The sequence below is a fragment of the Manduca sexta genome, chromosome 26 (genome assembly GCF_014839805.1).
Source record: "Manduca sexta isolate Smith_Timp_Sample1 chromosome 26, JHU_Msex_v1.0, whole genome shotgun sequence".
In the NCBI taxonomy this organism is placed as follows: domain Eukaryota; kingdom Metazoa; phylum Arthropoda; class Insecta; order Lepidoptera; family Sphingidae; genus Manduca; species Manduca sexta.
Genome location: NC_051140.1, coordinates 4,513,213 through 4,538,443, shown reverse-complemented (window position 1 = coordinate 4,538,443; position 25,231 = coordinate 4,513,213). Strand labels below are relative to the sequence as shown.

The 25,231-nt window shown below is 35.7% G+C and overlaps 1 protein-coding gene across 2 annotated transcripts in view; it reads right to left on the bottom strand.

The window, feature by feature from the left end:
* LOC115450985 (protein slit) overlaps positions 1-25,231 on the bottom strand; it is a 76,060-nt gene that overhangs the window by 28,847 nt on the left and 21,982 nt on the right. Inside the window, exons 2-5 of one of the 2 annotated variants that reach the window (XM_030179166.2) lie at positions 19,564-19,814; positions 6,223-6,294; positions 5,967-6,038; positions 5,741-5,812 (exon numbers count right to left, since the gene is read on the bottom strand). In XM_030179166.2, coding sequence (XP_030035026.1) covers positions 5,741-5,812; positions 5,967-6,038; positions 6,223-6,294; positions 19,564-19,739 — 392 coding nt within the window. In that variant the 5' untranslated portion in view covers positions 19,740-19,814. The remainder of the gene's footprint in view (positions 1-5,740; positions 5,813-5,966; positions 6,039-6,222; positions 6,295-19,563; positions 19,815-25,231) is intronic. The other variant, XM_030179167.2, reaches the window with a different exon arrangement.

Genomic DNA, 25,231 nt, shown 5'->3' with positions numbered 1-25,231 from the left:
CGTCCGCCATTTCGTGGCGTTCCGCAAGATGGCGCCACTTCCAGTGCAATTAGCGAAGGTACTGTCGACCTATTTCGTTAAATTAATTTGCTACATTGCCACTTAATGCGGAGTAAATGGGTGATGCCTAAAATACTTATAATGTATTCTAATGGAAGTGTTATGACGTAAGTCTAGTAACAATTGATTAACCACGCCAAAATTGACAGTATTATCTAAAGCACTGCAATAATACCTATGTTTTGGAAAGATTTGAAAATGTTTTATAATATTATTTTAAGTATATATATTCAGAGCTCAACGTTTACTCTGAGAGATTAATGTAGTTGTGTAGCAACTCCGTTCACGTTGAATTTTCGATAGCACGGCAAGTTTAACATTCTAGATCCGTCCATTTTCTGTTGACCTCCCGATTATATGGCGGTGTGCTTTACTTAGAGATTTTGCTGTTTTGACCTTGTTTAAGAAACTAATCAAGATCGAAGTAGTTTGTTTAGTGTCTGCAATGTTGAGCTGTGGGATTACCTACAAAGTATGTCGCATAATATAAATCACTCTTGAACTATAAATCTTAAACATATTTTCGTTTGGTTTTTCTTAATTTCGCGAATTCAGAAATAATGATATATTTTATCTATTCATAGGTTGTATTCTTGGATATTTCAGACATGTTTGTTTAACACTACTAAGCTATAAACAGTTTCTCGTTTATTATTATTACATTGAATACAATTAAACAACAATATAAAATACCTACATTCCAGTATCGCTCATACATTTTCTCACCGCCAAGCCACTAAAATTTTAATTAGCTTTCTTACGAAAGCAGTGTTTTGTATGTTGAGTACGCTATCAACTGTAATTGTGTGGAGGGAGGTCTCTCCTCGCTTTTGGAGGCTGAGGCATGCGGGAAAGCTTTACGGAGCACGCACGAGCGCGTCTCAAAGGAGTCTTTTGTGATGTTGCACTCGCAGACAAAATTATACGTGTATCCTCATATTTGGTATGTTATATTTTGTTGTATAAGAGTATCGTGTACAAGGAAATTTTGAGTGGCAGCTGTGGATCTGGTTTCAGTTTTGTAAAACAAAATTAAATATAAATTGGTTTCAAGGGAATTCGAACGCTTAAGAATGTATATCCTTAATCAAATGCTTTAAATATAAACGTATCTAAATTTCACTACATACCTGCAAGTATGATTTTAAAATATGATATAACTTGTAGCAATACGGTAATACGGCATGGATATTATAATCATTTTAATTTATTTTTTATTTTATTTGGGTGGTTCATAGCTATTAATAAACAACAAATATAGGCCGAAATTAACACAATAGCTAAGTCAATTATCACATAATATCACAAAAGTGTCAGCTATGTATTATGTACTACTGGCAACCTGAATTTCATCATTCAAATATTTCTATATGAACCACAGTTTTGGCCGGAGGTGTAATCACAAGACTTTTATCCTCGACTTAAGAACGCTCGGTTGAATCTCAAAGTGTTAGTTTCAGCGGGTCTCCGTTACGGTGTAATTTCACGAATTTTCCTAATAAGTCAAATATTACTTTGAATGTTCTTCTCTGTGGCTAAGGTTTAAAAGGTTACGAGTGTCTTGCAAAGGTGAATTAATAAGCAATTTTTTTGAGCGGGCCAGGTATACAATAACTGCGTCAGTCAGAATCGAGTTAGACAATTGAGGTGTAGTGATTTCTTATGTTTACGCGAATGTTAGATATCGTACTAAAAGTAGATTTCGGATTTTATCACGGTTTTTTATATTATCATATTGGTTCTAAAATTTCGAAGAAATTACCGCGTTCATAGTTATGAGACGGAATGAAGTAGGTGATCCAAAAAGTCAACGATAAAATATCTTACATTTTATCAAAATTATACAAAATTTTAAAAATTAAAATAGCTGGTTACGTTTCTATGCAGAATAGGCTTACAGTCTGACCAGACTTCAAGTCTGGCCAGTCTTTTGGATTTCGAATGAAATAAATGTATAACAGGATCGCAGGTTTGTGCAAACATATTCTCTATTGCAATTTGGATGTTTGTAATTTCATTAGCTTCGCGGATCCTCCAAGAAATGGGCGTTCTTGGTCAAGGTTTTGTGGCTTGTCTAATAAAAGGTAATGTTTGGAGCCTTCTTCTGAATGTTCAGCAACTGCAGACTTCGTACAAAAACGAAAACTAGTTTTATTTCGACATCTGAGGGTGGTAATGGCCATTCCAATGAAATTCTATAATGGGTCTGACTTGTAAGGTTGGATTTCTTGTTTAAAAGAATACTAATAGGACGTTTATTCGTTTAAAAGTAAGATTTTCATACTGTTATAATTTTTCGAGCCTAAAAGGCGTCGCCACAAGGAAGTAGAAAGGTATTTTAAGGTCGAGAAACGTCTATTACGGTGTCCTATAAAGTACTATAGAGTGTAGAGGATGCATCACGTTGCGTAGCCATGTTCACATGGGCATTAATCATGCGCTGTCATCTAGGTGCTAGGGCCAAGATTCGGCGCGTACGCATTACTGTAGGGACGCGATCAAGCATGTATTATCGATAGATTGACCAATGTCTGATAGTAACCTTGTCTTTAGTGGAGCAAAATAATTAAGAAAAAGAATTAAACAAAATATGTGGTTCAAACAGAGTTACGTATATTTTTTATAAAAAGATTTTAATAAGTCAAACGTATTATACGGAATACAATATGGCATGTATTAAAAGGCCGGATTTTTGTTTATACTTATCTAAATTGGGTTGAACGGTTATATTGATTCTACGCAACATTAAAAAGCACAGCAATTTAAATAGCAAACATAAAAACATCTGTTCTTAAATTTTTGTATACACAGCCGAAATTGTATCCAAATATAGATTTTATTCCTACAACATAAGAACCATTCTTATATAAGATATATTTAATTCCGTTTCAATCGTTACATTTCCTTTCCCATACAAGAATGAATACAACACTAATCCCCAAACAGAAGTCACGCTCGGCTCCTATCGGCAATGGGACATCGACAATAAAACTATCGAGTAATCCGCACCACTAGCCACCGAGGCACGTAGCGATGTATTGTGCTGCTAATACGATTATGAAATGTGGACATCCTGTTCGGGAAGCGTCGGGATACGAGACGCTACGCCACGTCGCGTGGCTGACGCACTCTGTCATTTCACCGATATTCCTCTTAAACGCATAAACACGCATAATTACCCTGTATGAGATACTACATTAATTGCCTATGGGGACAAACGAGCTGAAAGCCTATTAATTGATAAGTGGTTGCGTCCGTAGGTACACGGACGTCGATTATGTCAAGGACCTTATAAAGCGAATTATATTTCCGAAAAATAAAAATTCCAGGTTCATTGAGTCGATTTCGCGCTTTATATAATGGGTATTTCTACTTCTTTATATAATAAATCATCATTACCATCTCCCTATATACGCTAATATATATACTTCTAGGCCACCTTAAATTTCGAAGGTATTCACGATTTTTTAGGTATTTGATATTGCTAGTTGCTAAGCGTTCCATTTTTAAAACGCAAAATTATTTCGTTTTTCCAGATTATATAATAATGACTTATTTATGGATTTAGTTTTTAAGGATTCAAAACACCACCCGTGGCGCCGCGTCGTGTGTTATAAGTATGACAACATAAAACATACAATAAATATATCGTTTAACTAGCGTTATTTGACTTTAACATGTTATATTGTTAGATAAATATATTTTAGTGCCCAAAAGGCCTTCGCACGCACCTTAAAAATTGGATGGAAACGTTCAAGTTGGATTTTATTTGAACTATAAAACAGTGCTTCACGAAATGGTCCAGTCTAGACTTACAAAGAAAAATGTTGAGTTTTTCGTGGAGCGACGACCTACGAACAGCAACACACGTTTTACTAATCCTGCGGAGATAGTATTAAATGATAAGCTCCGTGAAGCTCGGCTTGATCGCAGGGTCCTTGCCCTCGTCAGGACAATTTTAAGCAGAAAATTTTCTCGTGAAACTCACAAAGGTTCACTTTCCAAACTGCCAAATTTCTAATTGTCATGTTTTTCATATTCATGTAAATTGTTGACACTGCAATTATGCCCAATTTGATTGGCCAATTATTGAATTTCTTTTACGTAAATAAAAGATGAGACGAGCGTATCATAGGGCAGATGATAAAGATCATGCTTGCACCAACACTTTGAGTTAGAAAGCACAGCTCGTCTTTTGATGTCAAATCTCTCGAGAGACTTGTGATGTTGACTCTCATTGTCTTAACATTGTAAGTCTCGCTGCTTTAAATAATTTGTTTAAAAACACTGCGTCTTGAACCTTGATATTCACAACCCTTCCTCAGTTCCTAACCAAGTCTTAAAATTAACTGTATAAATCAACTGGCGTGTAGAAATATGAAAAAATATTAGCAATTGAAAACAACGACCCTTTTAAAAATTCTTCCTGTTTTAAAATTTGACTATATACAAACTACAACTATAGGACACCCTGCATTTATGAATGAGAATAAATGGCCTTAGCGATTGTACAAGCATGTTTAAAGGGTTTAGCAAGGGTCCAACCTGGCCACACCAAAAAGCCCAAATCGGGAGTTCAAGAAAAAGTAAGGTTAGGTTTTTTAAATGTTATGACGTCAGTTTTGGTTTTATTTTGTAAAAGTCGTCTGTCAACCGATTTCAATAAACGATATTAATAGGTAACTTTGAAGCAATCCCCAGAATAAACCCCTCTAATAGGCACCTGTAAGCATGTCAAACTATATTCTGATTGAACCATTTTCGCTGTCGATGTATGGGTAGGAAGTAGCATCGTTTATCAAAATCGCCGGTGTGCCAATATTTGGAAATACGTGATTATTTTTATGGAAGCAACAATCACTGATTATTATTTTTCCACAAAGTGACAGACGCGGAACGTGGTATGAGAGGGCCATTTTTGGTCAGTTTAGTAATACAATAGGTTACACGTAAGATATGAAATTTACCAACGGAAAAATTTATCAACCCAGATTTGAAACATTTAAAACCAAAATTGCGTCATTCTGTGTTCATATTTTAGGGTATTACGTCGGAAAATTAAAATAAAGATAACCATTTTTAGGCACATAAGCGGTCGTTTCGGGGTCTATAGGGATGTGAGGTAATATTGTAAAAAATACTTTTTACAATATTTTCGTAATATTCTGTATTTTATAACGTCATACATTTTAGGTGAAACCAAAATTCGTAATGAAATTTTTGTTTTGTAGAAGATTCTATGTACTGAGATGTAGAGATAAATGAGGAATCAAATGACGCTAACTGGAAAAAATATATTATTATAGCTGAAGTTATCTGTATCAATAATTTACTAATAATAATTATACGAATTAATTTTAGTAGTCTACTGAATTAGAAGAAATTAAGGTCAGTTGAATAAGTAAAGACATTCAATGAAAACGCACTGGACTATTAATTTCTGGACGACAATGATTTTAAGCAGCACAATATTATGGCTCCATACTCGAATACAATGACGTCACAAATACAGAACATCAAGCTTAGTTTCGCATTAAGAAGCACCACCAAGAGGTACCAATGAGGGAGTTATACGCTGTGTTTTATGTATATAGCTTAAAAACACAGCAAAGTAAGCCAGGGGGTCAGTACGCGGGGACCACACCATTGGTTAGGGTTCGACCCCATACCGACTACTCACAGTCTTTGTAGGTGCCTCAATCTGAGAAAAAGACCGTCGGGCAAGTTTCCGAGGCGGTTATTGTTCAACTTCCTGTAAAAATAAAAATTAAAAAATACTCTCGGACTTCGCTGCAAGGTGAGCACGTGGGGATTGTTTTAAATGGAGTGGTGTGATTGGTCAATTAGGGAATGTGACGTCACAATGTGCCCGATGGAATTAATTTGTAATGAGGTTCGTTACTTACAGTCTCTCCAAGGCGTTGAGCTCCAAAAACGCGTCTCTTTCTATCGTATGTATCTGGTTTTCTGACAGTTGTCTAAAAATAATAGCCAACATTTAATATATCTCATGAATTAATTAACTTAATGTTTTCAACATTGAATAAGAGTAATATAAATCGTCACACATGAATGGATCGCTGTCATTTTGTCAAAAACCTATCTAATTCTGAATGACGCTATTTGTTATTTAAAAAGGAAAATTAATTTAAAAAGACTTACAGAACTTTCAGCTCTTTTAAGTTCTGGAAATCGCTCTGGAATATGATGCTAACGTTGTTCCCTTGAAGGTCTCTGAAACAAACATATTTCTTAATCAGTTTTAAATAATACTATTACTATCTGGTTTAGAAGTAACAATGAAAAAGTAATCGGCAAGTTGCTCAGCGAATAGAAGAACCACCATCGCCCAATAACACCAGCAGTGCCATGCATGGTAGAGGAAACGTTTGTTAGGCCTTCGGAAATCTTTGGTTATGCCTTCAGATAAATTCTATGAATAATGTTTTCTCTACCAAGTATGTGCTGTACGACAACTTCATGAAGTCGAATCAAGTTACGTTGTAGAGTGTAGATGAAACAAGCGGCGACAATTTCTATTATCAGTTCAACTCGAATGTAATACAAGTATTATAACTACCAAATAAGTTTGTGCATTTAACATATTCTAATCTACTGACCCTGTCGATGCCAAATAACCAAATATAACCACTCTGTCATCAAAAGAAAAAGCTGATCTAGTAGATTTAATAAATTCCTTGCGTGAAGCAAACTGGGGCCGTCGTGGTGGATTACGCCCGAGTGCCATGCAGCGATATTGGCAATCTAGCGTGCTACCAACTGAGTTACGAACCCCACAAATGATTTTTCTTAAACAATTTTGTAGGCCACGTCGCAGGAATACAGCGGTCCATAAAACTAAATGAATAATAAAACAGTACGACGTAAAATTAATGGAGCAATCGAAGCGGGGAAAGTAGGTCGGAGTTTACGTAGAACTAGCGCCACGTAGCTCGGTACACTACCTACAAATCCACGGGATCCAGGTTCTATTCCCAATTACACTGTTTTAGAATTAATATATAAAATTCCACTAGGAGCTATCAAGACGACTGCGAGTCCATTTTTCGTATGTGTAGGATAGCCATGTTGCTGGTTTCAGATAACTGAGTAGTGAACATGTGATATCTAACTAGCGGTGATCAGAATTGCGCACGCTGTGGCTGTATTCATACATTCGTTTCACACGTACTCAATTGCGCCAGTGATGGCCGGTTATCGAATTTCCAAGACTTAATTGACGTCTTTTAATTATTCGATTAACAAACATTGCGACGTAGTGCGGGGACGATATCGATGATCAATGTCGATATTTAAACATTTTTATATGATATTATATGTTTAATTTCTGAACAAATTGTTATTAAATTTATGCGTAATATCAATGTTATTTTAAAGGAATACTCCTGCAATTACTTTATTTAATTATTCGTAAATTTACTATGTTTTAGGTCCAAAAATTATAAGCACAATTCGCAATTCTCCAAAAACCTGCATGTTATTATTATAAAGGTTTTAGTTTAAAATTAATCGAGAACTATAAGTTTTCAAAATATACCTTTTTTATCGTAGGTATCTATTTCTAAAAAGACTTTATTTTTGATCAAAGGCATAAAAACCTTATACGAAGCAGGAGCCTTATATTAGTGAATTAATTACACTGAAAAGCGAGTGAAAATAAGTACTTTACGTTCTTGAAGAAAATTAAGAAACTTTCCGACGGAATGCCCTGAATTAAATTCAATTGTCTACATTTGGCTGGGCTCCAGATCACAGCGTTAAAGGAAGATTTATGTAGCACTGAGATATATATGTACTGGGTAATGAATTTTGCGTCCGCAGTGAATTTAAATATTTTTTTTATATTTATAGCATTAGGTATATAGAGGGCGTGCACCCGATGCGTTTGTATCATCACTCTGAATATAAGTGCAATGATTTCTTTGTTAAGTGACTGATAATTCTTTATTCAAGCTTATGTAAACAAAAATGGTAAATTTAATCGCTAGGCAAGAAATGACACTAAGTTTACAGATACTTTACTTAAAGGTAAATGTCATTATGTTCCTATTAAATATAAGCTATTAACATTAAGTACAGTTTAATTTTTGTTCTTTAATTTTATGATTGTTAACGTAACTTATTTTATATTTTATAATTATTTTTTCCAACATATCAATGCATGCCGTGGCAACTAAAGGTAATGCATTTAAAATATTGTTAGTCGTTTGTAAGGTTCAGTTGTTTTAATGTAATTACCACTGTTTGTCCTTAAAATAAATAAATAAATAAATTAGTCTCGGCATGATTATAACATTGTTATTTACTCTGCACTGTAATAAGATTAAATTGTTATATTAAATATTGCAGCAAAAGCATTTTTAATAAGTTATTTTTTGAAAATGTCAATCTAAATCTCGAAATAGTAACTTTCCAAAGGTTCAAACAAGGACTTGCGGTGTGTAAAATAGAGTGCGTTTTTCAAATTGTAAAACACTTTGATATCTGAGAATCAAATGCCAGGTTAACCAAAGAGTTGGTAGAAGTATGTTACCATTAAAATATGATGATCAAATGTATTCATATCTGGTAATAACTACAGAGATCATCAACGAAATTTAGCAACCTGTTTTCCATACTACACATTAAATATCCAATTTACTAAATCGATAGACTTCAGCTGTCAACTACACTCGCATCACTACCATCGCGAATATTCACACGGCGCGCCACTCGCACTAAATTGATATTTTACGATCATCGATATCGTTATTTCACAGCACTACGCAACGTAATAAAAGACATGGTGGTATTCGGTTCTGGACGTTCTCAGTAATTGGTTTTCGTTGATATATATTTTGGTTAATTATAGTTTGGACTTCGTAGCCTCAAATGAAAGAGAGAGAGAGAGATATTTATTTATAATGAGAGATAATTCTAGACCTACATACTTAATGCCTGGTTTCTGAAGTTTACTGTTTTCTTTTCATTACCTACTGGATTAAAGAGGTAAAGAGAAGGCTGGTAAATAATAGGGTTCTAAAATGTACATTAGTAGGATATGCAATATGCAAAAAAACTCTCTTCATTTTCAGAAGAAACTAAGTAGGTAATAGTGTAATTGTAAGTCTCACTATATTTTAAAATTAATTAAGTATTAAATGTTTACCTAATAATTGTTTTGATACTTCAATTTATTTTTACATAATAAACATATTATGCTCATGTCATGCCCTTTATCCCCGAAAGAGTAGACAGAACCACTATTCAGCGTGTTTATTATAATACGCAAGGACATGTCTCCAAATATTACGAAATAACGCGCTTGTAAAATAATGTGCAACAGTACAAAAATAAATATTGCGCAATCAATTGAAACTTGCAATGTTTCAATTGATGTGCGTCCCGCAGTTCTGTGTCTCATTTTACTGTGCTTTGTCTACCTATGTTAATGTTACAACAGATGGTCGAACATAGAAATTTTATGTCGGATTCTTAACAACTATATCACTTTATAGACAAATAAGGCTGACTTTAAAATTGAAATTGGGTTGTTAACGATATTTTTGTGGAAATAGATTCGTTTATGCGATACTATTTATGTAACCATCTGTAATTATTATATTAAAAAAAAATCACCTCTATGCGGCGGGCAAAACAACATCCGTTTATAACAATTTCTTATGTTTAAGCAAATTTAAGACATCGAAATTAATAATTATTCGGATTTTATTGCGTTTTTTTTATTTTAATTTTAAATATTCGTTCAGACAGAAACAATACAAAGGAAATTACATTATGCCGGTATGGACCCTGTTACTATTGTGGCGAATTTGTATCACACGAAAGGCGATAGCAACGGTAAGCTGTCACTTCTTGTTGATGTTTTGCGAGTTGTATTGCAGTTTATCCGGTTCATACATGATGTAGATATAGATAATATACCTACACGTATAACGTGGCTTTCTTTTACCACATGCAATTATTGCACCCAAAATGTTAGTTTTTCATATCCGTTGCTAAGGAAACCCTAGTGTGTGATAGGAACTATGTACCGTTGCATGTATTCATTTATTTACAAAGCAAGCCCTTCACTTCTTTGCATTTGAATTCAATCGATAGTAAATTCAAGTAACATACGGTATTGCGCGGGAGTCGAACCTAAAACGCCGCCTACGATCGGCAATAATTTTGCCGTAGAACGTACCTAGACTGTTTAAGTTCACTGTGAAGTTTATTTCAGAGCATTTATTATTTGCGACTTTATTTTTCTTTTTTTTTAATTCTCGCAAGCAAGCAACACGCAAGGATTCTTTTAAGCTTGTGTAGGCGTATTTTGCAGTTCGTCAATGATTTATTGCATAGACACATACAAATAATAGTGAAACAAAGGAGTAACACATTATTGTTTCGTTGATCAGGATTACTGTCTACTATATACTAGCGATGCGCGTCATGGCGCCCAATAAATCAGTTTTGTTGGACCGACAAAACAACCGCGGATGTGTGGCGTGGCAAAACTCAATAATTCCATTTCACGGACCAAACACTATTATATTTATCCCGGGGGATGTCGCATTTTCTTTGAAAAAACGAATGTGCCCTTTCAATGTAGGGGGACTATTGGACGAAAGCACCAATTTGTGCGATTCCGATCTTTCTGCTCGTTTTCCCGCCCAAAAGTCGCTAAATAAGGGAAAATGGGTAGGTATGTGGTAAACAATAATCAATCTAACAAAATTAAATATATGAAAGTGTGTATTGTAAAGGTTTTTCATTTTGTTAAGTAGATAAATAAAACTTAAGGCGTTAACCGTTGAATGAATATTTGTGGAATTTAACACACAGATATCGAAAAAAGTTTTACACTATAGGCTAGATATTTTTATTCCCGAAAAAATGCAACAGGATCATAATTCTGGGATGAGGTATGTAATAGCTAATACTTTATAGAAAAAATTGTCAGTGTTATATACAGATTGAACCTGTTTGGTCGAGGAAACTTACTCTTACAAACCTAATGTGAATTTACAGTGTTGCTGTTTTTAGCGGTCTGTGAGGTTATCGGGGGTCTAAAACCACACCTCACTCTCCTTCCCGGCGCATTCAATCCAACCAAAGAGCGTGGTTGTACTGCCGGTTGAACACCGTTAATGTGCAATGTGTATACATCTTAGGGCCTTTTGTTATCGCTCAACCGCGCGGCACAAGTTCCATAGTAATGTATACAAGGCTTATAACTTGCCTACGCGCAGCAATAAATTGTAAATTTTAAGCGCAAAAAACACGTGTAAACAACGGAACTAAAGATACCGCACCCAACATTTCATTGGTTTTGTGGGTGTATATTGATGGCGGTAATCTGTGTGGTCCCGTAATATCAATTTTGCAAATGGTACCCTTGGTTAAATTACGATCTATTCCTATAGTATCTACTACGAGGAATGTAGGGCCGTGTTGGAACCGTGTGCTTTAATGATTCGGTCCCTCGACATTGATAAAATGTCAGCAAAATGTCAAGACTGTAAAATATCAAAATAAGTTATTGAAATTTGCATTGTGGTTAGGATCGTCAAAAAGTTATTGTTATGGATTACTGTCGGAAAAGATCCAGGTAACCTGGGTGAGATGAAACTAGATTTTCCTTTGATCGTACAAATACTATGCATCATAACAAAACATGAACTATAAGAACGAATTCTGACGTAACTAAAATGTAGAATTATTCCTTTGAGACGTCTTCTGTCTTGAAAACCATTCTTAGCTATTAATTTTCAATTTTCTAGTGATACCAAGCGCTCCACGGTCTATTGGGGAGTTCCCAACTCGTTAAAACTTTCACTGCTGGCTTTGAGGAACGCGCCGTACTGTTGGACAGACAAGTGATGTTAAATGCCAAGACGAGAACTCCTAAAGATGAACTATTAAGCGATCATTGTCGAGCTGTAAGACGTAATAAGGAGCGATATATCATTCTTATTCCATGTATGGACAAATCTTTGAAAGCATAAATCTTAAAAACTTAAAATGTAGGATAGCCGTTTTAGGTAGATTGTAGCGAAAAAAATATTATTAATAATAACAAAATATTTAATACTTAGTACTAGTCACAACACAATCCAGTTTCCTTTCTAGAATTGGCCGCGGGTAAAACAACGAGGACTTCGCTCCCGCAACGTTGTTTGCCGTCGCGGAGATCAACGTGTGCAGTTACTACTAATACTTTATGATAACCCTAAGGGCCGTTAAGTACGATGATTATAACATAATTCTATGCATCACAGTCGTTGCACTGGACAGTCCTGTGTTAATTGAGTTGCAAATAAAATTGTGTCTATGACAAAAAACAGCAAACATTTTGTAAGTATTTCACAGCAAAATTTAATTGGTCTACACAGCTGTAGCGTATATCGTTATTCCATTATACCTGTACTTATGCCACTTAATGTAAGGTCTATGAAACACACTTTTTAGGTTAATTTCATTTCATTTTAACGTGTGGCCACCTGTATGACGACAAGCCCTTTGATATTTCCCTCCGAGGCAATTTTTGTGCGCTCGGTCTCCACAATGAATGCACGCCCATGCACGAGGGGACATTTGTCGCGGCCCTAGACACACAGTTAAGTGTGTACACCTCATGGTTGCCAAATTCACATTGAGGTCTATGAGATCTCAGAAACATTTTCTGGCCTTCTCTCCTCTGATCCTAAGAGAGTTCCTTCTTCTTTCCCCAAAATTACATCCCCAGATATCCTCTCCCAACTTTCCTCCAGGGCCCTGCAGTCGCCGGGAATTCCAGTATCCCCTTGCGGGGTGCGATAGTGCAAAAAACAACCCTTTGAGAGATCAAACCCCGGGAGAAATGTTTTAAAAACACTCACACAAAGTGTTCCCCGATCTAATCGAAACTTAGATCTCTTGATCATAGACAGGCTGTTAAGAAACTAAAAAGATGACAATTCATACACTAATAGGAGTTACTTTTCTTTCCTCTTTAACTCTTCAAGAAAACCTTTTGTACTGCGGCAAGATGTAACGTATACAAGTTAAATGTATTCTAAACAAACTTGCCGTATTTAAATCTAGTCATAACAACTTCAGCAGACCATAACATGTTCCGCTATTAGGATATTGAACGTGCTTATTATACAAGTTCAAAACCTACAATTGTTTCATTAGCAAAGCGTGGCGGATCTGATATCCGAGACTGGAAAGTTTGCGGGTTTTATTTCTGCTTCTTAGTCTATTTAAGTCACAGTTGTATTATGCTGTTTTAACAGACGATAAGATGAAGGTTGTATCAGTGTATAAATTTGTTTCCAATGGTGAAGAGTTAAATTTTTCGCAAGGGAACGCGACGTAACATGTAGGTACTAATATGCATAAATGCAGTCTGCATAGATACTGATAATTAGATATAAATTACTAAAGGAAAGCCGGCAGGAATTGGGTTATATGGACCTTTCAGCAGTGGTGTTTTCGATTCTATTTTGTATAATGTACAAAAAAGTAAGCTATGAGTCGGCATAGTAGCTAAGAGCGGTCTGTTGATAGGACGGTATTTAAAATTTGTTTTATAAAATCATTTGACACATCACGATTTACACATAATTATAGGCTTTCGTACGCTTTGGTTGAAATCAGAGAAATGTACCCGTTAAACACATGATATGTTCTGTTTTATAACATGGCTTCCAGTCGTATTGCAAAGGAATGCAAAAGAATATTTTTTTTATCATGGAAGTAACTTGACCTTTTATAATTAACAATACTACCATGATTTTATCAGCGGTGTACTTATGTAGTTATAATTATTTATATTTTTCCCTGGTCTAAATTACTCTAAAACGAAAACGAACTATAAAAACTAGCAACAATAATTAAAATTCGCAATATTAATAAAAAGTATTTAATGTACATTTATTCTGTGTTTATCTTTTCTGCCAGCGTCAGTACATTTCTAGACAGAAATTAATCAACGGCGGCTCTCGGCGGTGGCTAACTTTTTAAACGCGCTTAATAGTTATCTACAACTACCCACAACTAGTTAGCGACTCGTCTCTCCAATCACCATCTAAATACTAGATTTATTCATCGTTTTGTGCATTCAAACAAATATAGTTAACAGCCGATGTTACTTTAGTAACGACTACTAAACAAAACAGCATATGCAGTACGCAATAAATTGAAATATGATTAAATTTGTTACAAAAATAACGGTGTATTATTAGACTTTAATTTAGAATACACCTGGATTATTTGATTAGTAATAGGTAAAACACAAGTATACTATAACAAAATCCCTAATTTATTTTTAATGTATTATCGATGTAAGTCTTCATCCAACTCATTCTAAATACATGGTTATTTTTTTGAATCTAACTAAACATTTTATGAATATTATCCTGAGGTCTCCTATTATCATTAGAAATTTTTCTTGTGTCATATCTCAACAAATCCAAATATTAATCTGAATCAGTTATTTCACTATATTTCCCGCATACTGCAGCGTCCGTCCGTGTGTCATTGGTCACGGTGACGTATGGCTGCAGCGCTGTGGCCTGGAACCTAGCTAAGCGTTTATTTGGGATTAATTTGGAAATTCTATTATTGTATGCATATTGCCATTTTCTACACACTAATGTGTAATCGTCTGATTGAGACGAGTATACATATTTGTTAGAGCACAAAAATGAATAATGATTCACAGAGTGTAATTTGCGTGGTGGCGTAGTATGGCGTGTTCACTACGACTCTTCTGAAGACCCGGGGCTCGAATCCCAGGTCGGGCAGTGATATTACATTTTTGTACTAAAGATCAACCAGGAGCCTGGAATTTGTGAGCTAAATGCCGATAAGCTCGCCCCTTATCATGTCATGAGACGGAACACACAGGCGAAAAGTGGGTGCCCTGGTTGCACCTCTTCGGGAAAAAGGAATAATGTGGGTCTGTGTATGTACCATCAGATAAGTCCCAGGATGGCACATGTCAACAGTCAACACATTTTATGATTACGAACATATCACCTGTTAATTTTATTATCAAAGTATCCATATCTATTATAATAATAATAATAATAATATCAGCCCTGTATTATATACTTGCCCACTGCTGAGCACGGGCCTCCTCTACTACTGAGAGGGATTAGGCCTTAGTCCACCACGCTGGCCTAGTGCGGATTGGTAGACTTCACACACCTTCGAAATTCCTATAGAGAACTTCTCAGATGTGCAGGTTTCCTCACGATGTTTTCCTTCACCGTTAAAGCGAACGATAAATTAACAAAGAATACACACATGATTTTTTAGAAAAGTCAGAGGTGTGTGCCCTTGGGATTTGAACCTGCGGACATTCGTCTTGGCAGTCCGTTCCACACCCAACTAGGCTATCGCCGCTTATATATCGCCATATCTATTATTTGGTACTAAACTATTGCATTGCGACATCAGGGTGTATTTATATACCGTATAGTGTAGACTTCCTGTGTATCTTGGCGGCTATTGTCCGTGTAAGTAAACTGTATCATGAAGACATATTGGCGAGGGTTGGCGCCACCCCTGCAATATCATGCTAATATGAACACACGCCGAGGTACCGTCGTGTGCAGCGGTGATCGGGGATCATGGTAATTTGTATTTTAGTTTGATCGATACTGTTATTATGTCTTGGATGGGTTACCAATGAGGGTTGCGGGCATGATATGGTAAAACGACTAATTAAATGTTTTGATAATGCGCACGTTACGGTTCTGGTAGTTGAAAATACTGAATCGAAATATACTGAAATTTAGAAAATTAATGAAGCAATAGCGAATATTTAGTAATCGTAGTTTAGATATTTAAAGCGAGGGCTGTATGAAAACTATATTTTTTAAAAGACCGAAAACTTATTTTTTGTGCACTCATTTGAAAAATTGCACATTTTTAAAATAATAAATATACGATAATGGGAGATCAATATCTAAGGTCGACAGTCGAACTTATAAAGGTAGCAGAAAATAATGCAAACCATTTCTAACAGGTCAGTCTGGAAATCTTTGTAGGATGCTTATGTTCTACAGCAGACGTCCTATGACCGATGATGAAGATAGAGAGATCGACGTGGGACGCACCTAATTACCCCACTTTATAGCAAAAATGTTTAGCACAAGTTCCAGTAATTTTCAAGATATTGTCGGACCGAATTTGAATTATGTGTAATTATTTAAAAAAAGAACACTGCACCTATCTGTACCACGGTATTGCGTTCGGCGGTTGTGCCTTATTGCGGCCGTAAAGTAGTGTCAGTTTACGGATACTTCTCCCCTCCTTTTATATGAAGAAAAAGCCCGAAAGCAACTGAATGGTAACATACAAACCGTGCAACCACAGCGAATACAAAGGTCGCATAACGGACGGAGTGTGGTCATAATACGAAAACTCATCGAAATCCGTTTTTAAAAATGTCCAAATTAGGTATTTTATTCAACAAATATTTTAATCAAGATAATTTATATATATATATATATATATATATATATATATATATATATATATATATATATATATAAATTATCTTGATTAAAATAAAATAAAATAAAAATTCGTCATATTAAATTTTAAAGGCCGAAATATCCATGCATATTAATTATTTTTACGTTTTTCTTTCAACTGCGAGAACTAATCACTAACTAGACGTGAATTTAAATTCTTTACTTGTCAATACTTGTTTAGTTACCCAGATTAAAGGTGAAACAAAATGTATGAAAATGGATCTTAAGCTATAACCTTAAGTGGCAGTTCATTGCGTTCCTCACCAGTGACATAAGCCATTAACGGTTGGGTTCTACATTGAAAATTATCAGTTAAATTTACAGTAATTTTTACCAAAATAAAGACGATTTTTGACTGCCTCGGTTGCGTAGTTGTACTGCATGCGTGGTACGGCAGTGCTCTGAAGTCCTGGGTTCCAATCCCGGGCAAAGTGATATTGGGGTTTTCTGCTTAGTATCCCAGAGTCTGGAATTTGTGCCCGATATGGCGATAGGCTCGCTCTCTATCACATCATGGGACGGAACACACTTGGCGAAAAGTGGGTGTCCTCATTGCGCCTTTGCATACCCCTTTGGGGATAAATGCGTGATGTGTGTTTGTTTGTTTTAAAGACAATTTTTTTTGGCTACTGTTTGGCTTTAACTTTACAGGTTATAGGGAAAACTAGCTGTAAATACCACAATGACATGAAATAAGTACCCAATTTTTTAAAAAGACCTAAAATTACTTTTTTTAAGAAATTATTCGTAAATCGGCACATTCCCGTCCGTAACTCATGCGTTGTTAAGGTATAAATGCTGAAGATTGCTCGAGGACTTGATTGGAACGTTTAAATTACAAAGAAATATGTTTTGTTAATTGGCCCTGCTTGCTTTATGCAATAGATATAATAATTATAGGGTTTGTTTTACGTATTTTATTTTACTATGACGAAGCATGTAAGGGTTAGTTTTGATTAGTTAATATTTAAGGGCAGTCAGTATCATGATTTTAAAAAAATATTATTTAACAGTGGTATTCTATACCTGTATAATAATGTCATATTCTACTTTAACATTTCACATATCATTTTGATTTTACAGATTCTAGTTATTTTTCTGAAACTACGGTATTTTTATCTTGACAAGACGGTCATTCTTAATTTACATATGAAGACACTCTATAGGGTGTAATTCCAGCTAGTTTCGCAAATCCAATGATATTCGTATACATTAACACACGTGAACTAAGTATAACAAGGACCCCACTGGGGGGGTTCTTTCAAAAATAACACGTTTATCCATAAAATTGTACTACTATCGACGTACAACCTAACAATAATATAATTGACTCATATTATCACAGATCTGCGAACTTATGCTAAGCTTCGCCACTCTTCGTACATCTCAGAAGTCGTTTTCCTATTAGATTCTTACCATCGAGTAAACCATAGCGCGATCTATTTTTAAAGTGGCGCCATCTATTGGGTGGTGTGTGTAAACTTTTATGCGGAGCGCACTGCGGGTTTGACGTGGGACGAATTAAGGGTTGCCAAATTTTTTTTCAGTCTATACGGGGCATATGCTGGGCAAAAAATACGGGACTTCAGTTTTTTACCCGGGACAAATAAAAAACAAAATTATTTTGTGACATTTTAAATGTTTTTTTAATATTTTTCCGAGTATCGAATCAGTTTTAAGATTTTCTTATTCGTTTGAACATATTTGTAACAATAAATACAATCATAATTAAAAGCAGGTATCAACACGTTTTTTATAAAATTTACTACAAAACCGAGTCGCATTGATATGTATGCGAAAATACGAACGTTGCGTGCGTGAGTGCTTGTTAATCGTACATCGAACGATAATCGATTTACGGGACAGAGTCTGTCCCACCGGGACATTTTAAAATGTGACTCAAATACGGGACGACCCGGAATAAAAGTGGAAAATATCAATGAGCGGTCCGGGTCACACATATTTATTGCGTAACGTTAACCGTTTACGCAGCGCAAGCAACGGAAACTCTCAAAAGAATAAATTTTCCTCATTTATACAACATTTTTCATTGATGCACCGCTCCTATTCTATCCTATATAGCCTTCCTCGATAAATGGGCTATCCAACATAAAAACAATTTTCAATTCGAACCAGTTCTTGAGATTAGCGCGTTCAAACAAACAAACCTTTCAGCTTATTATAATAGTATAGACAGATTGATGTAAGTAGAGATGTAATGCAGAAATTGCTATGTAAATGTTGGTGGATATCGCTGCGTATATCCACCAACATTTATACATATAGATACATACAGAGATATATATGCAGTTTACACAAGTCTCGAGATTGCGTCAATCGTGCAGGCGTGTGAGAAACGGCACACAATACCGAGAAGATGTAGATTGCATGTGCATTGTTTCTGCGCGCCACTTAATATGTTTTCCTCTCATTTGTTTGTTTTAATTTTTTTTCGAGTTAGTCTTTAATTTTTTGTCCTAAACACAGTTTTATCTGGTTCTAGAATCTGGACTAGTTTTTCTATTCTGTAACTTTTTTTGCAGTGTATTGTTTTTTTACGTATAAAAGTAATACTCTAAATACTAAATTATTATGAACGAATTAATGACTCGGAATGAAAATGTTATTTTTCCAAAGGAACTTTAATGTTGTACATACATAACTAATCTTTATTAACCTACCTTAATGAAATTTAATGACAAGGTGAACAAACTACTCGCCAAATGATAAGTTAGGCAATAATCACTCAGAAATTGTTTTCCATAATGATACGAAACGATTCCTCTAGCATTTACTGGGTATTTGTAACTAGTGGTGATACCAATCTAGCACACATGTTGAAAAAGGACCCTTACGCCAATATCGCATACGGTCTATTTTAAATTATCAAAACTCTATCACTCAAAATGAGGCCGTATGCGGTGTGCTGACGGGATGATTTAACTCGAGGTTTGCTTTAAAAACTTACAGCCTGTGTGAATCAGTGGGCAGCCTCTTGGGCACATGCAAGAGTCCCCGGTGCGCACAGTCCGCGGCCTGCGCGCGGCACGAGCACGCCCAGGGACAGGAGCCGCGCGCGCCGCTCGCCGCGCACGCCAGCACCGCTGCCAGCAACGCCGCGCGGACCAGCGCCCGCGCACCCATGTTGCCGACGAACGCACGCACGAAGCGCGCTACCACAACCACTTGCTGGATTATGGTGGAGTTAAGTCATTTTATCTGTCGACAAGTAAATCATCGTGAGATCTATGACATTGAAATTCAGTCATGAAAATAATAGTTTAATTTTTCGTAATAAAAATTGTCTCAATCCTTTGTATCTTATATATACTTTTGCGACGAACCAAGAAAGGTAAAATTGGTTTATTAAATGGTTTATGTTCATGAACGGAACACTAAATTATTTGGTTACTGTGTCAGAACTCACTGCACCCGATATAAATCATCATTGCCGTATGTTTGTAGTTTGTTCAATGAGGGATATAAAAAACTCAATTGCGAGGCGCCGGAGGTCGCGTCGGTTCAATTGTTAGTCATTGGAATTGAATTTACGGGTTCGATGCCCGGTCGCGGTTAATTGGAGACGAGCATTGTCTTTGATCACAATGTTAAATGCTGGGTTTGTCTTTGGATTCGACGTTCAAACATACAGTTTGTGTCTGAGAGCATGTTAGGATTCATTCAGACTTATGTCATCCTTGCATTCTATAGTACCACACCCGACAGGATAAAACGATTTTTAAAACCTTGACTCGTTTGTTTACCGACGAGCTACTTGAGTGGATCAGTGAGCTAAAAGTTATTATTATTATTACATACTTATTATAGAATATAGATAGACAATGTATTTTTAAAGCCCATATAAATTCCCCTTACATAAATAAGACATTAACCTAATAAGGAACTAGGAAGTGATATACCCAACTCATCAAAAGAACTGAATCAGGTCCAAGGCTATCCAGGGTTAATAACTAAATATAGAGCGCATGTGCGCAGCTAAAAGCGTCGGTCCATTAGCGTTGAGTGCGGGTTCGATTCCCGCGTTATCTCGCTGTGAGTGCGCTTATCATCGGTAATGCGATGGACACGCATTAAAACCGTATTAAAATATTTTAATGGTTTATTATCTTTTTTTATGAAAATAGGACGCGCTGAAGTTTTAAGGAAAGGGATTTGTGTGTGGTCGACACGTGACATTCGCGATTATAAAGTGCTCTTATAGGTAACAGACCTAAAATATAATATCTATACATATTAAAAACAAAGTCCACTTTACTGTCTGTATGTTATAGATTTTTCTCAAAATCTACTGAACGGATTTTTGTGAAGTTTCGTAAGGAGATAGTTTAAGACCCTGTAAATAATATTTTAATGCTAGTGTGAACGTTTGTAAAGCTGTTTTGAATAAAATTTAGTAGACTGGTAGACCATGTGCTGAATTACATATAAGTTAGAGTTGCGAGAATTATTTAATTTTTATTATAATAATATTGTTTGAAAGACATCCAAGGTGCAGCTGTTATCGCTGACTAAGAAATACGGGTCGCAGCATCAATCCAAATGTCAGGGCAAAAGTTAAAGCGGCTCTAAATATTAGTTGCGGACGTAGGTGTTGGAAGCACGATTTGCAATTGTTCCTGATACTACGACGTGGCGAAATACTATAATGTTATGACATATTAGATTTAACTAGGTATTCCATGAATAGATTTATTGTAATATGGCGCCGAGCTGATATCAATAAAGGGAACTTGTTGAGACTTTAATTAATGTTTAAATCTATTTTCAGGGAAATTCGTTTTAGCTTATACGTGCGTATAATGCTTACATTAAAATCAATAATTCAAATATCATGTTTAACGTTTTACGAAAATCTAGTTTGAGCATATACATATACGCCTTAAATATATATCAATAAAGATGTGAGATTGTCAATAAAGTATTTGCTGGAACATGGGAAACATAATATTCAACTTTCATAATTAAAAAAGCGGAAAAGTGTTATAATTTAAATGCCTCTATATTATTATGTTTTTTATTTTTTTATTGTTTTGAATGACGAGACCAGCGTGCCGTTCGCCTGATGGTAAGCGATACGACCGCCCATAAACAGTAGAAACACCATTCAACACCTTGAATCGCAAAGTATAGTTTGGTATTCCACTGCGCTCGCCATCCTGAGACATGAGAAGTCTCATTATGCCCAGTAGTTATAAATGTTTATTATTCTATATTTTAACTATATTCTCACAAGTTATATTGGTACAAGGCAAACGCAGTCGCGGGCTAATTAAATGTAAAACTTGACTCAATCATAACGAAGCTGTCGCGAGTCCATAAATCATTGTGATGGCGAACAAAAACCACTTGCCGAGTCGTTTCAAAGAAAAAATATGAATTGAGCCGTCAAACGCCATTGTACCAGTTTCAAACTCGCGTTTACACCTAGCGTTAGTGGTGGGCAGAGGTCGATATGTATCGATATTTATTAAACATGATGCAATGCTTTTAAATAAAATATCAGTTTATGTTTTGCTGCATATGTTTTTCGTGGCATTAAATATGGTATTTGGTTTTAATAATAATAAATTTAGTGTTGCTAAAAATTTAACTATTTATCTCTCGACACTAAATTCTAGTTTTTGAATGAACCAAGTTAAATACAATTTTTATAGCCAATGACGAAGACATAAAAATAAAATTAGTAAAATTTTGAATAACATGCACGTATTAAAAGTCGATAGAATTAAAATCGATAGTTTTAAACTGCCACATCCCTACAGTAACGCTTTTTATATTCATTTCTGGCTGCTCTCCGGGGTTTCTTTGAATACAAAATCAAATTGAATTCTCCACAATACGTTTTGTCTGTCTGTTTGTTGGTCAAGGGTTGTAAATGTAGAAAGCTACTGGAAACGGAACAAGTGCAAAAAATCTATTGTTTAGTTTGCATGTTTTCCTAGCGGTCCACCGTGACTCCGCCTGCCTGAACCTTACAAAACCGTAAAATTTGTCTTTTTAATGCAGAATGGAAAAGTTGAAAACATTTGCACATGCGATTAATGTAAATAAAAATATAATTGCCGAATAAAATGGGAAATTTGAAAAATAATAGATTAAAAAAATAATTAAAGATGACAGGTAAAGTAGAGTAAATTTTTAAAAGGGTTAAGGGGGTTTTTTATAATCGAGACTTAGGGAACTTCTGAACTAGTCAGGATATAGTATTTATCTTAATTTCTGCCTCAATGAACATCATATATTGGTGTTCATTTGTCATAGTACAAAAAGTACAAATTAATATATAAAATATAATTCCTATAAGGAACTTATTAAAAACCGCCAAAAATACGAAGGGGATACATCTATTAGGTTCAAAAATATTTGAAATAAAATGATAACGAATAGCCACAAGTATCTGAACTAAGACGATCAAGTAACACAAGATGATGTAGGACAAGGAAAGGTCTACTTCTTGTAATTCTATGTTTTCTTAATTTAATAACTGTAAGTAGTTGAATACAACAGCACAATATTATGTTGTTGCCACGTTATGAAGTTAGTGGGAAATCGACGTAGAGTGGCAACTGTGACATTTATCGGTATTGCTGGAGACCCAATTAATCTCTACTCTCTTTTCTCTGTTATAGGCCGCAACGCAAGACGGCTTTCTCTGGCAGAGCAACTGTTCATGAGCGGTAATAGCACACCATTAAGTAACCGCCTAATATTCACCATTGCAATAATAAAATATTTTCATACTTATTCTATTCTTATTTATACTTATCGAGTCCAATTTCCTTCTTTGCCAGATACATTATATAGGTAACTAGCTTTTGCCCGCAGCTCCGCCCGCGTTATAAAGTTTTTCAGGCTAAAGTTTTCCGTTATAAAAGTAGTAGTTTCCCGGGAGCCTATGTTCTTCCCAGGGTCTCAAACTGTCTCCATACCAAATTTCATCTTAATACGTTGGGTAGTTTTTGAGTTTAACACGTTCAGGCAGGCAGATGCAGTGGAGGACTTTGTTTTATAATATATTTTTTAGAACTTTTTAAGAGGAACAATCCCGTCATACATTATTGTTGCATAACTCTAACCGTTTACGCAGCGCACGCAACGGAAGCTCTCAAAATTAATAAATTGTCCCCGTTTTTGCAACATGTTTCATTACTGCTCCGCTCCTATTGGTCATAGCGTGATGATATACAGCCTATAGCACTCTACGAATAAAGGGCTATCCAATGCAAAAAGAATTTTTCAGTTTGGACCGGTAGTTCCTGAGATTAGCCATTACTGCTCCGCTCCTATTGGGTATAGCGTGATGATATATAGCCTATAGCACTCCACGAACAAAGGGATATCCAACGCAAAAAGAATTTTTCAGTTTGGACTGGTAGTTCCTGAGATTAGCCATTACTGCTCCGCTCCTATTGGGTATAGCGTGATGATATATAGCCTATAGCACTCCACGAACAAAGGGCTATCCAACACAAAAAGAATTTTTCAGTTTGGACCGGTAGTTCGTGAGATTAGCCATTACTGCTCCGCTCCTATTGGGTATAGCGTGATGATATATAGCCTATAGCACTCCACGAACAAAGGGCTATCCAACGCAAAAATAATTTTTCAGTTTGGACCGGTAGTTCCTGAGATTAGCCATTACTGCTCCGCTCCTATTGGGTATAGCGTGATGATATATAGCCTATAGCACTCCACGAACAAAGGGATATCCAACGCAAAAAGAATTTTTCAGTTTGGACTGGTAGTTCCTGAGATTAGCCATTACTGCTCCGCTCCTATTGGATATAGCGTGATGATATATAGCCTATAGCATTCCACGAACCAAGTACTATCCAACGCAAAAATATTTTTTCAGATTGGACCGGTAGTTCCTGAGATTAGCGCGTTCAAACAAACAAACAAACAAACAAACAAACTCTTCAGCTTTATATAATAGTAAGTATAGATTAATAGCAAAGACGGATGTGAAAAAACTAACTCCTTTTCTTTGCTAAGTCGAAACAAGCACTTTTTATAAACCTCACACAATATTTCTCACGTATTTTATTTTAATAGCGTATTTACTCCGTCCAGTTTTTGCTGTACAAAAAACGACAATCATTCACCGTAAAACTTTTAATTGACGCATAGCTGGCTTGTTATGCTATAATTGGTTTTAAATCATTTTAATATTATGACGACTACATACACATAATGTAGTTAACATTTAGTGTATTTGCTTTTATTAGCCTGGCAAAACAATTGCCATTGTCGTCTTCTGGTTGAGCTAATAATCTGATTTTCCAGACAGTAAGCACTTTGTTTTGGATTTTGACACGGCTAACTCACACGAGAATCGAACCCACATCTACCGACTAAATTGCGAGACACTCCATTCCACAATACGCCCTTTAATAACTACCCTCGCTGTCACCCTTCGACGACCTCTTGAAAACACTTAGAAAACAATTTATCGAGATTTAACACTACCGCCATTTTGTAAAAACCGTTATTACTTTGATTGTTGGTTAAGATTTTAATATGGGCACGTCGCGTGAAGGATCACGAGCCCCTTTGTCGAGGTTCACAAAAAAGGAAGCCGCCGGTATAGCGCCGTCTATCTCGTATGATGGATG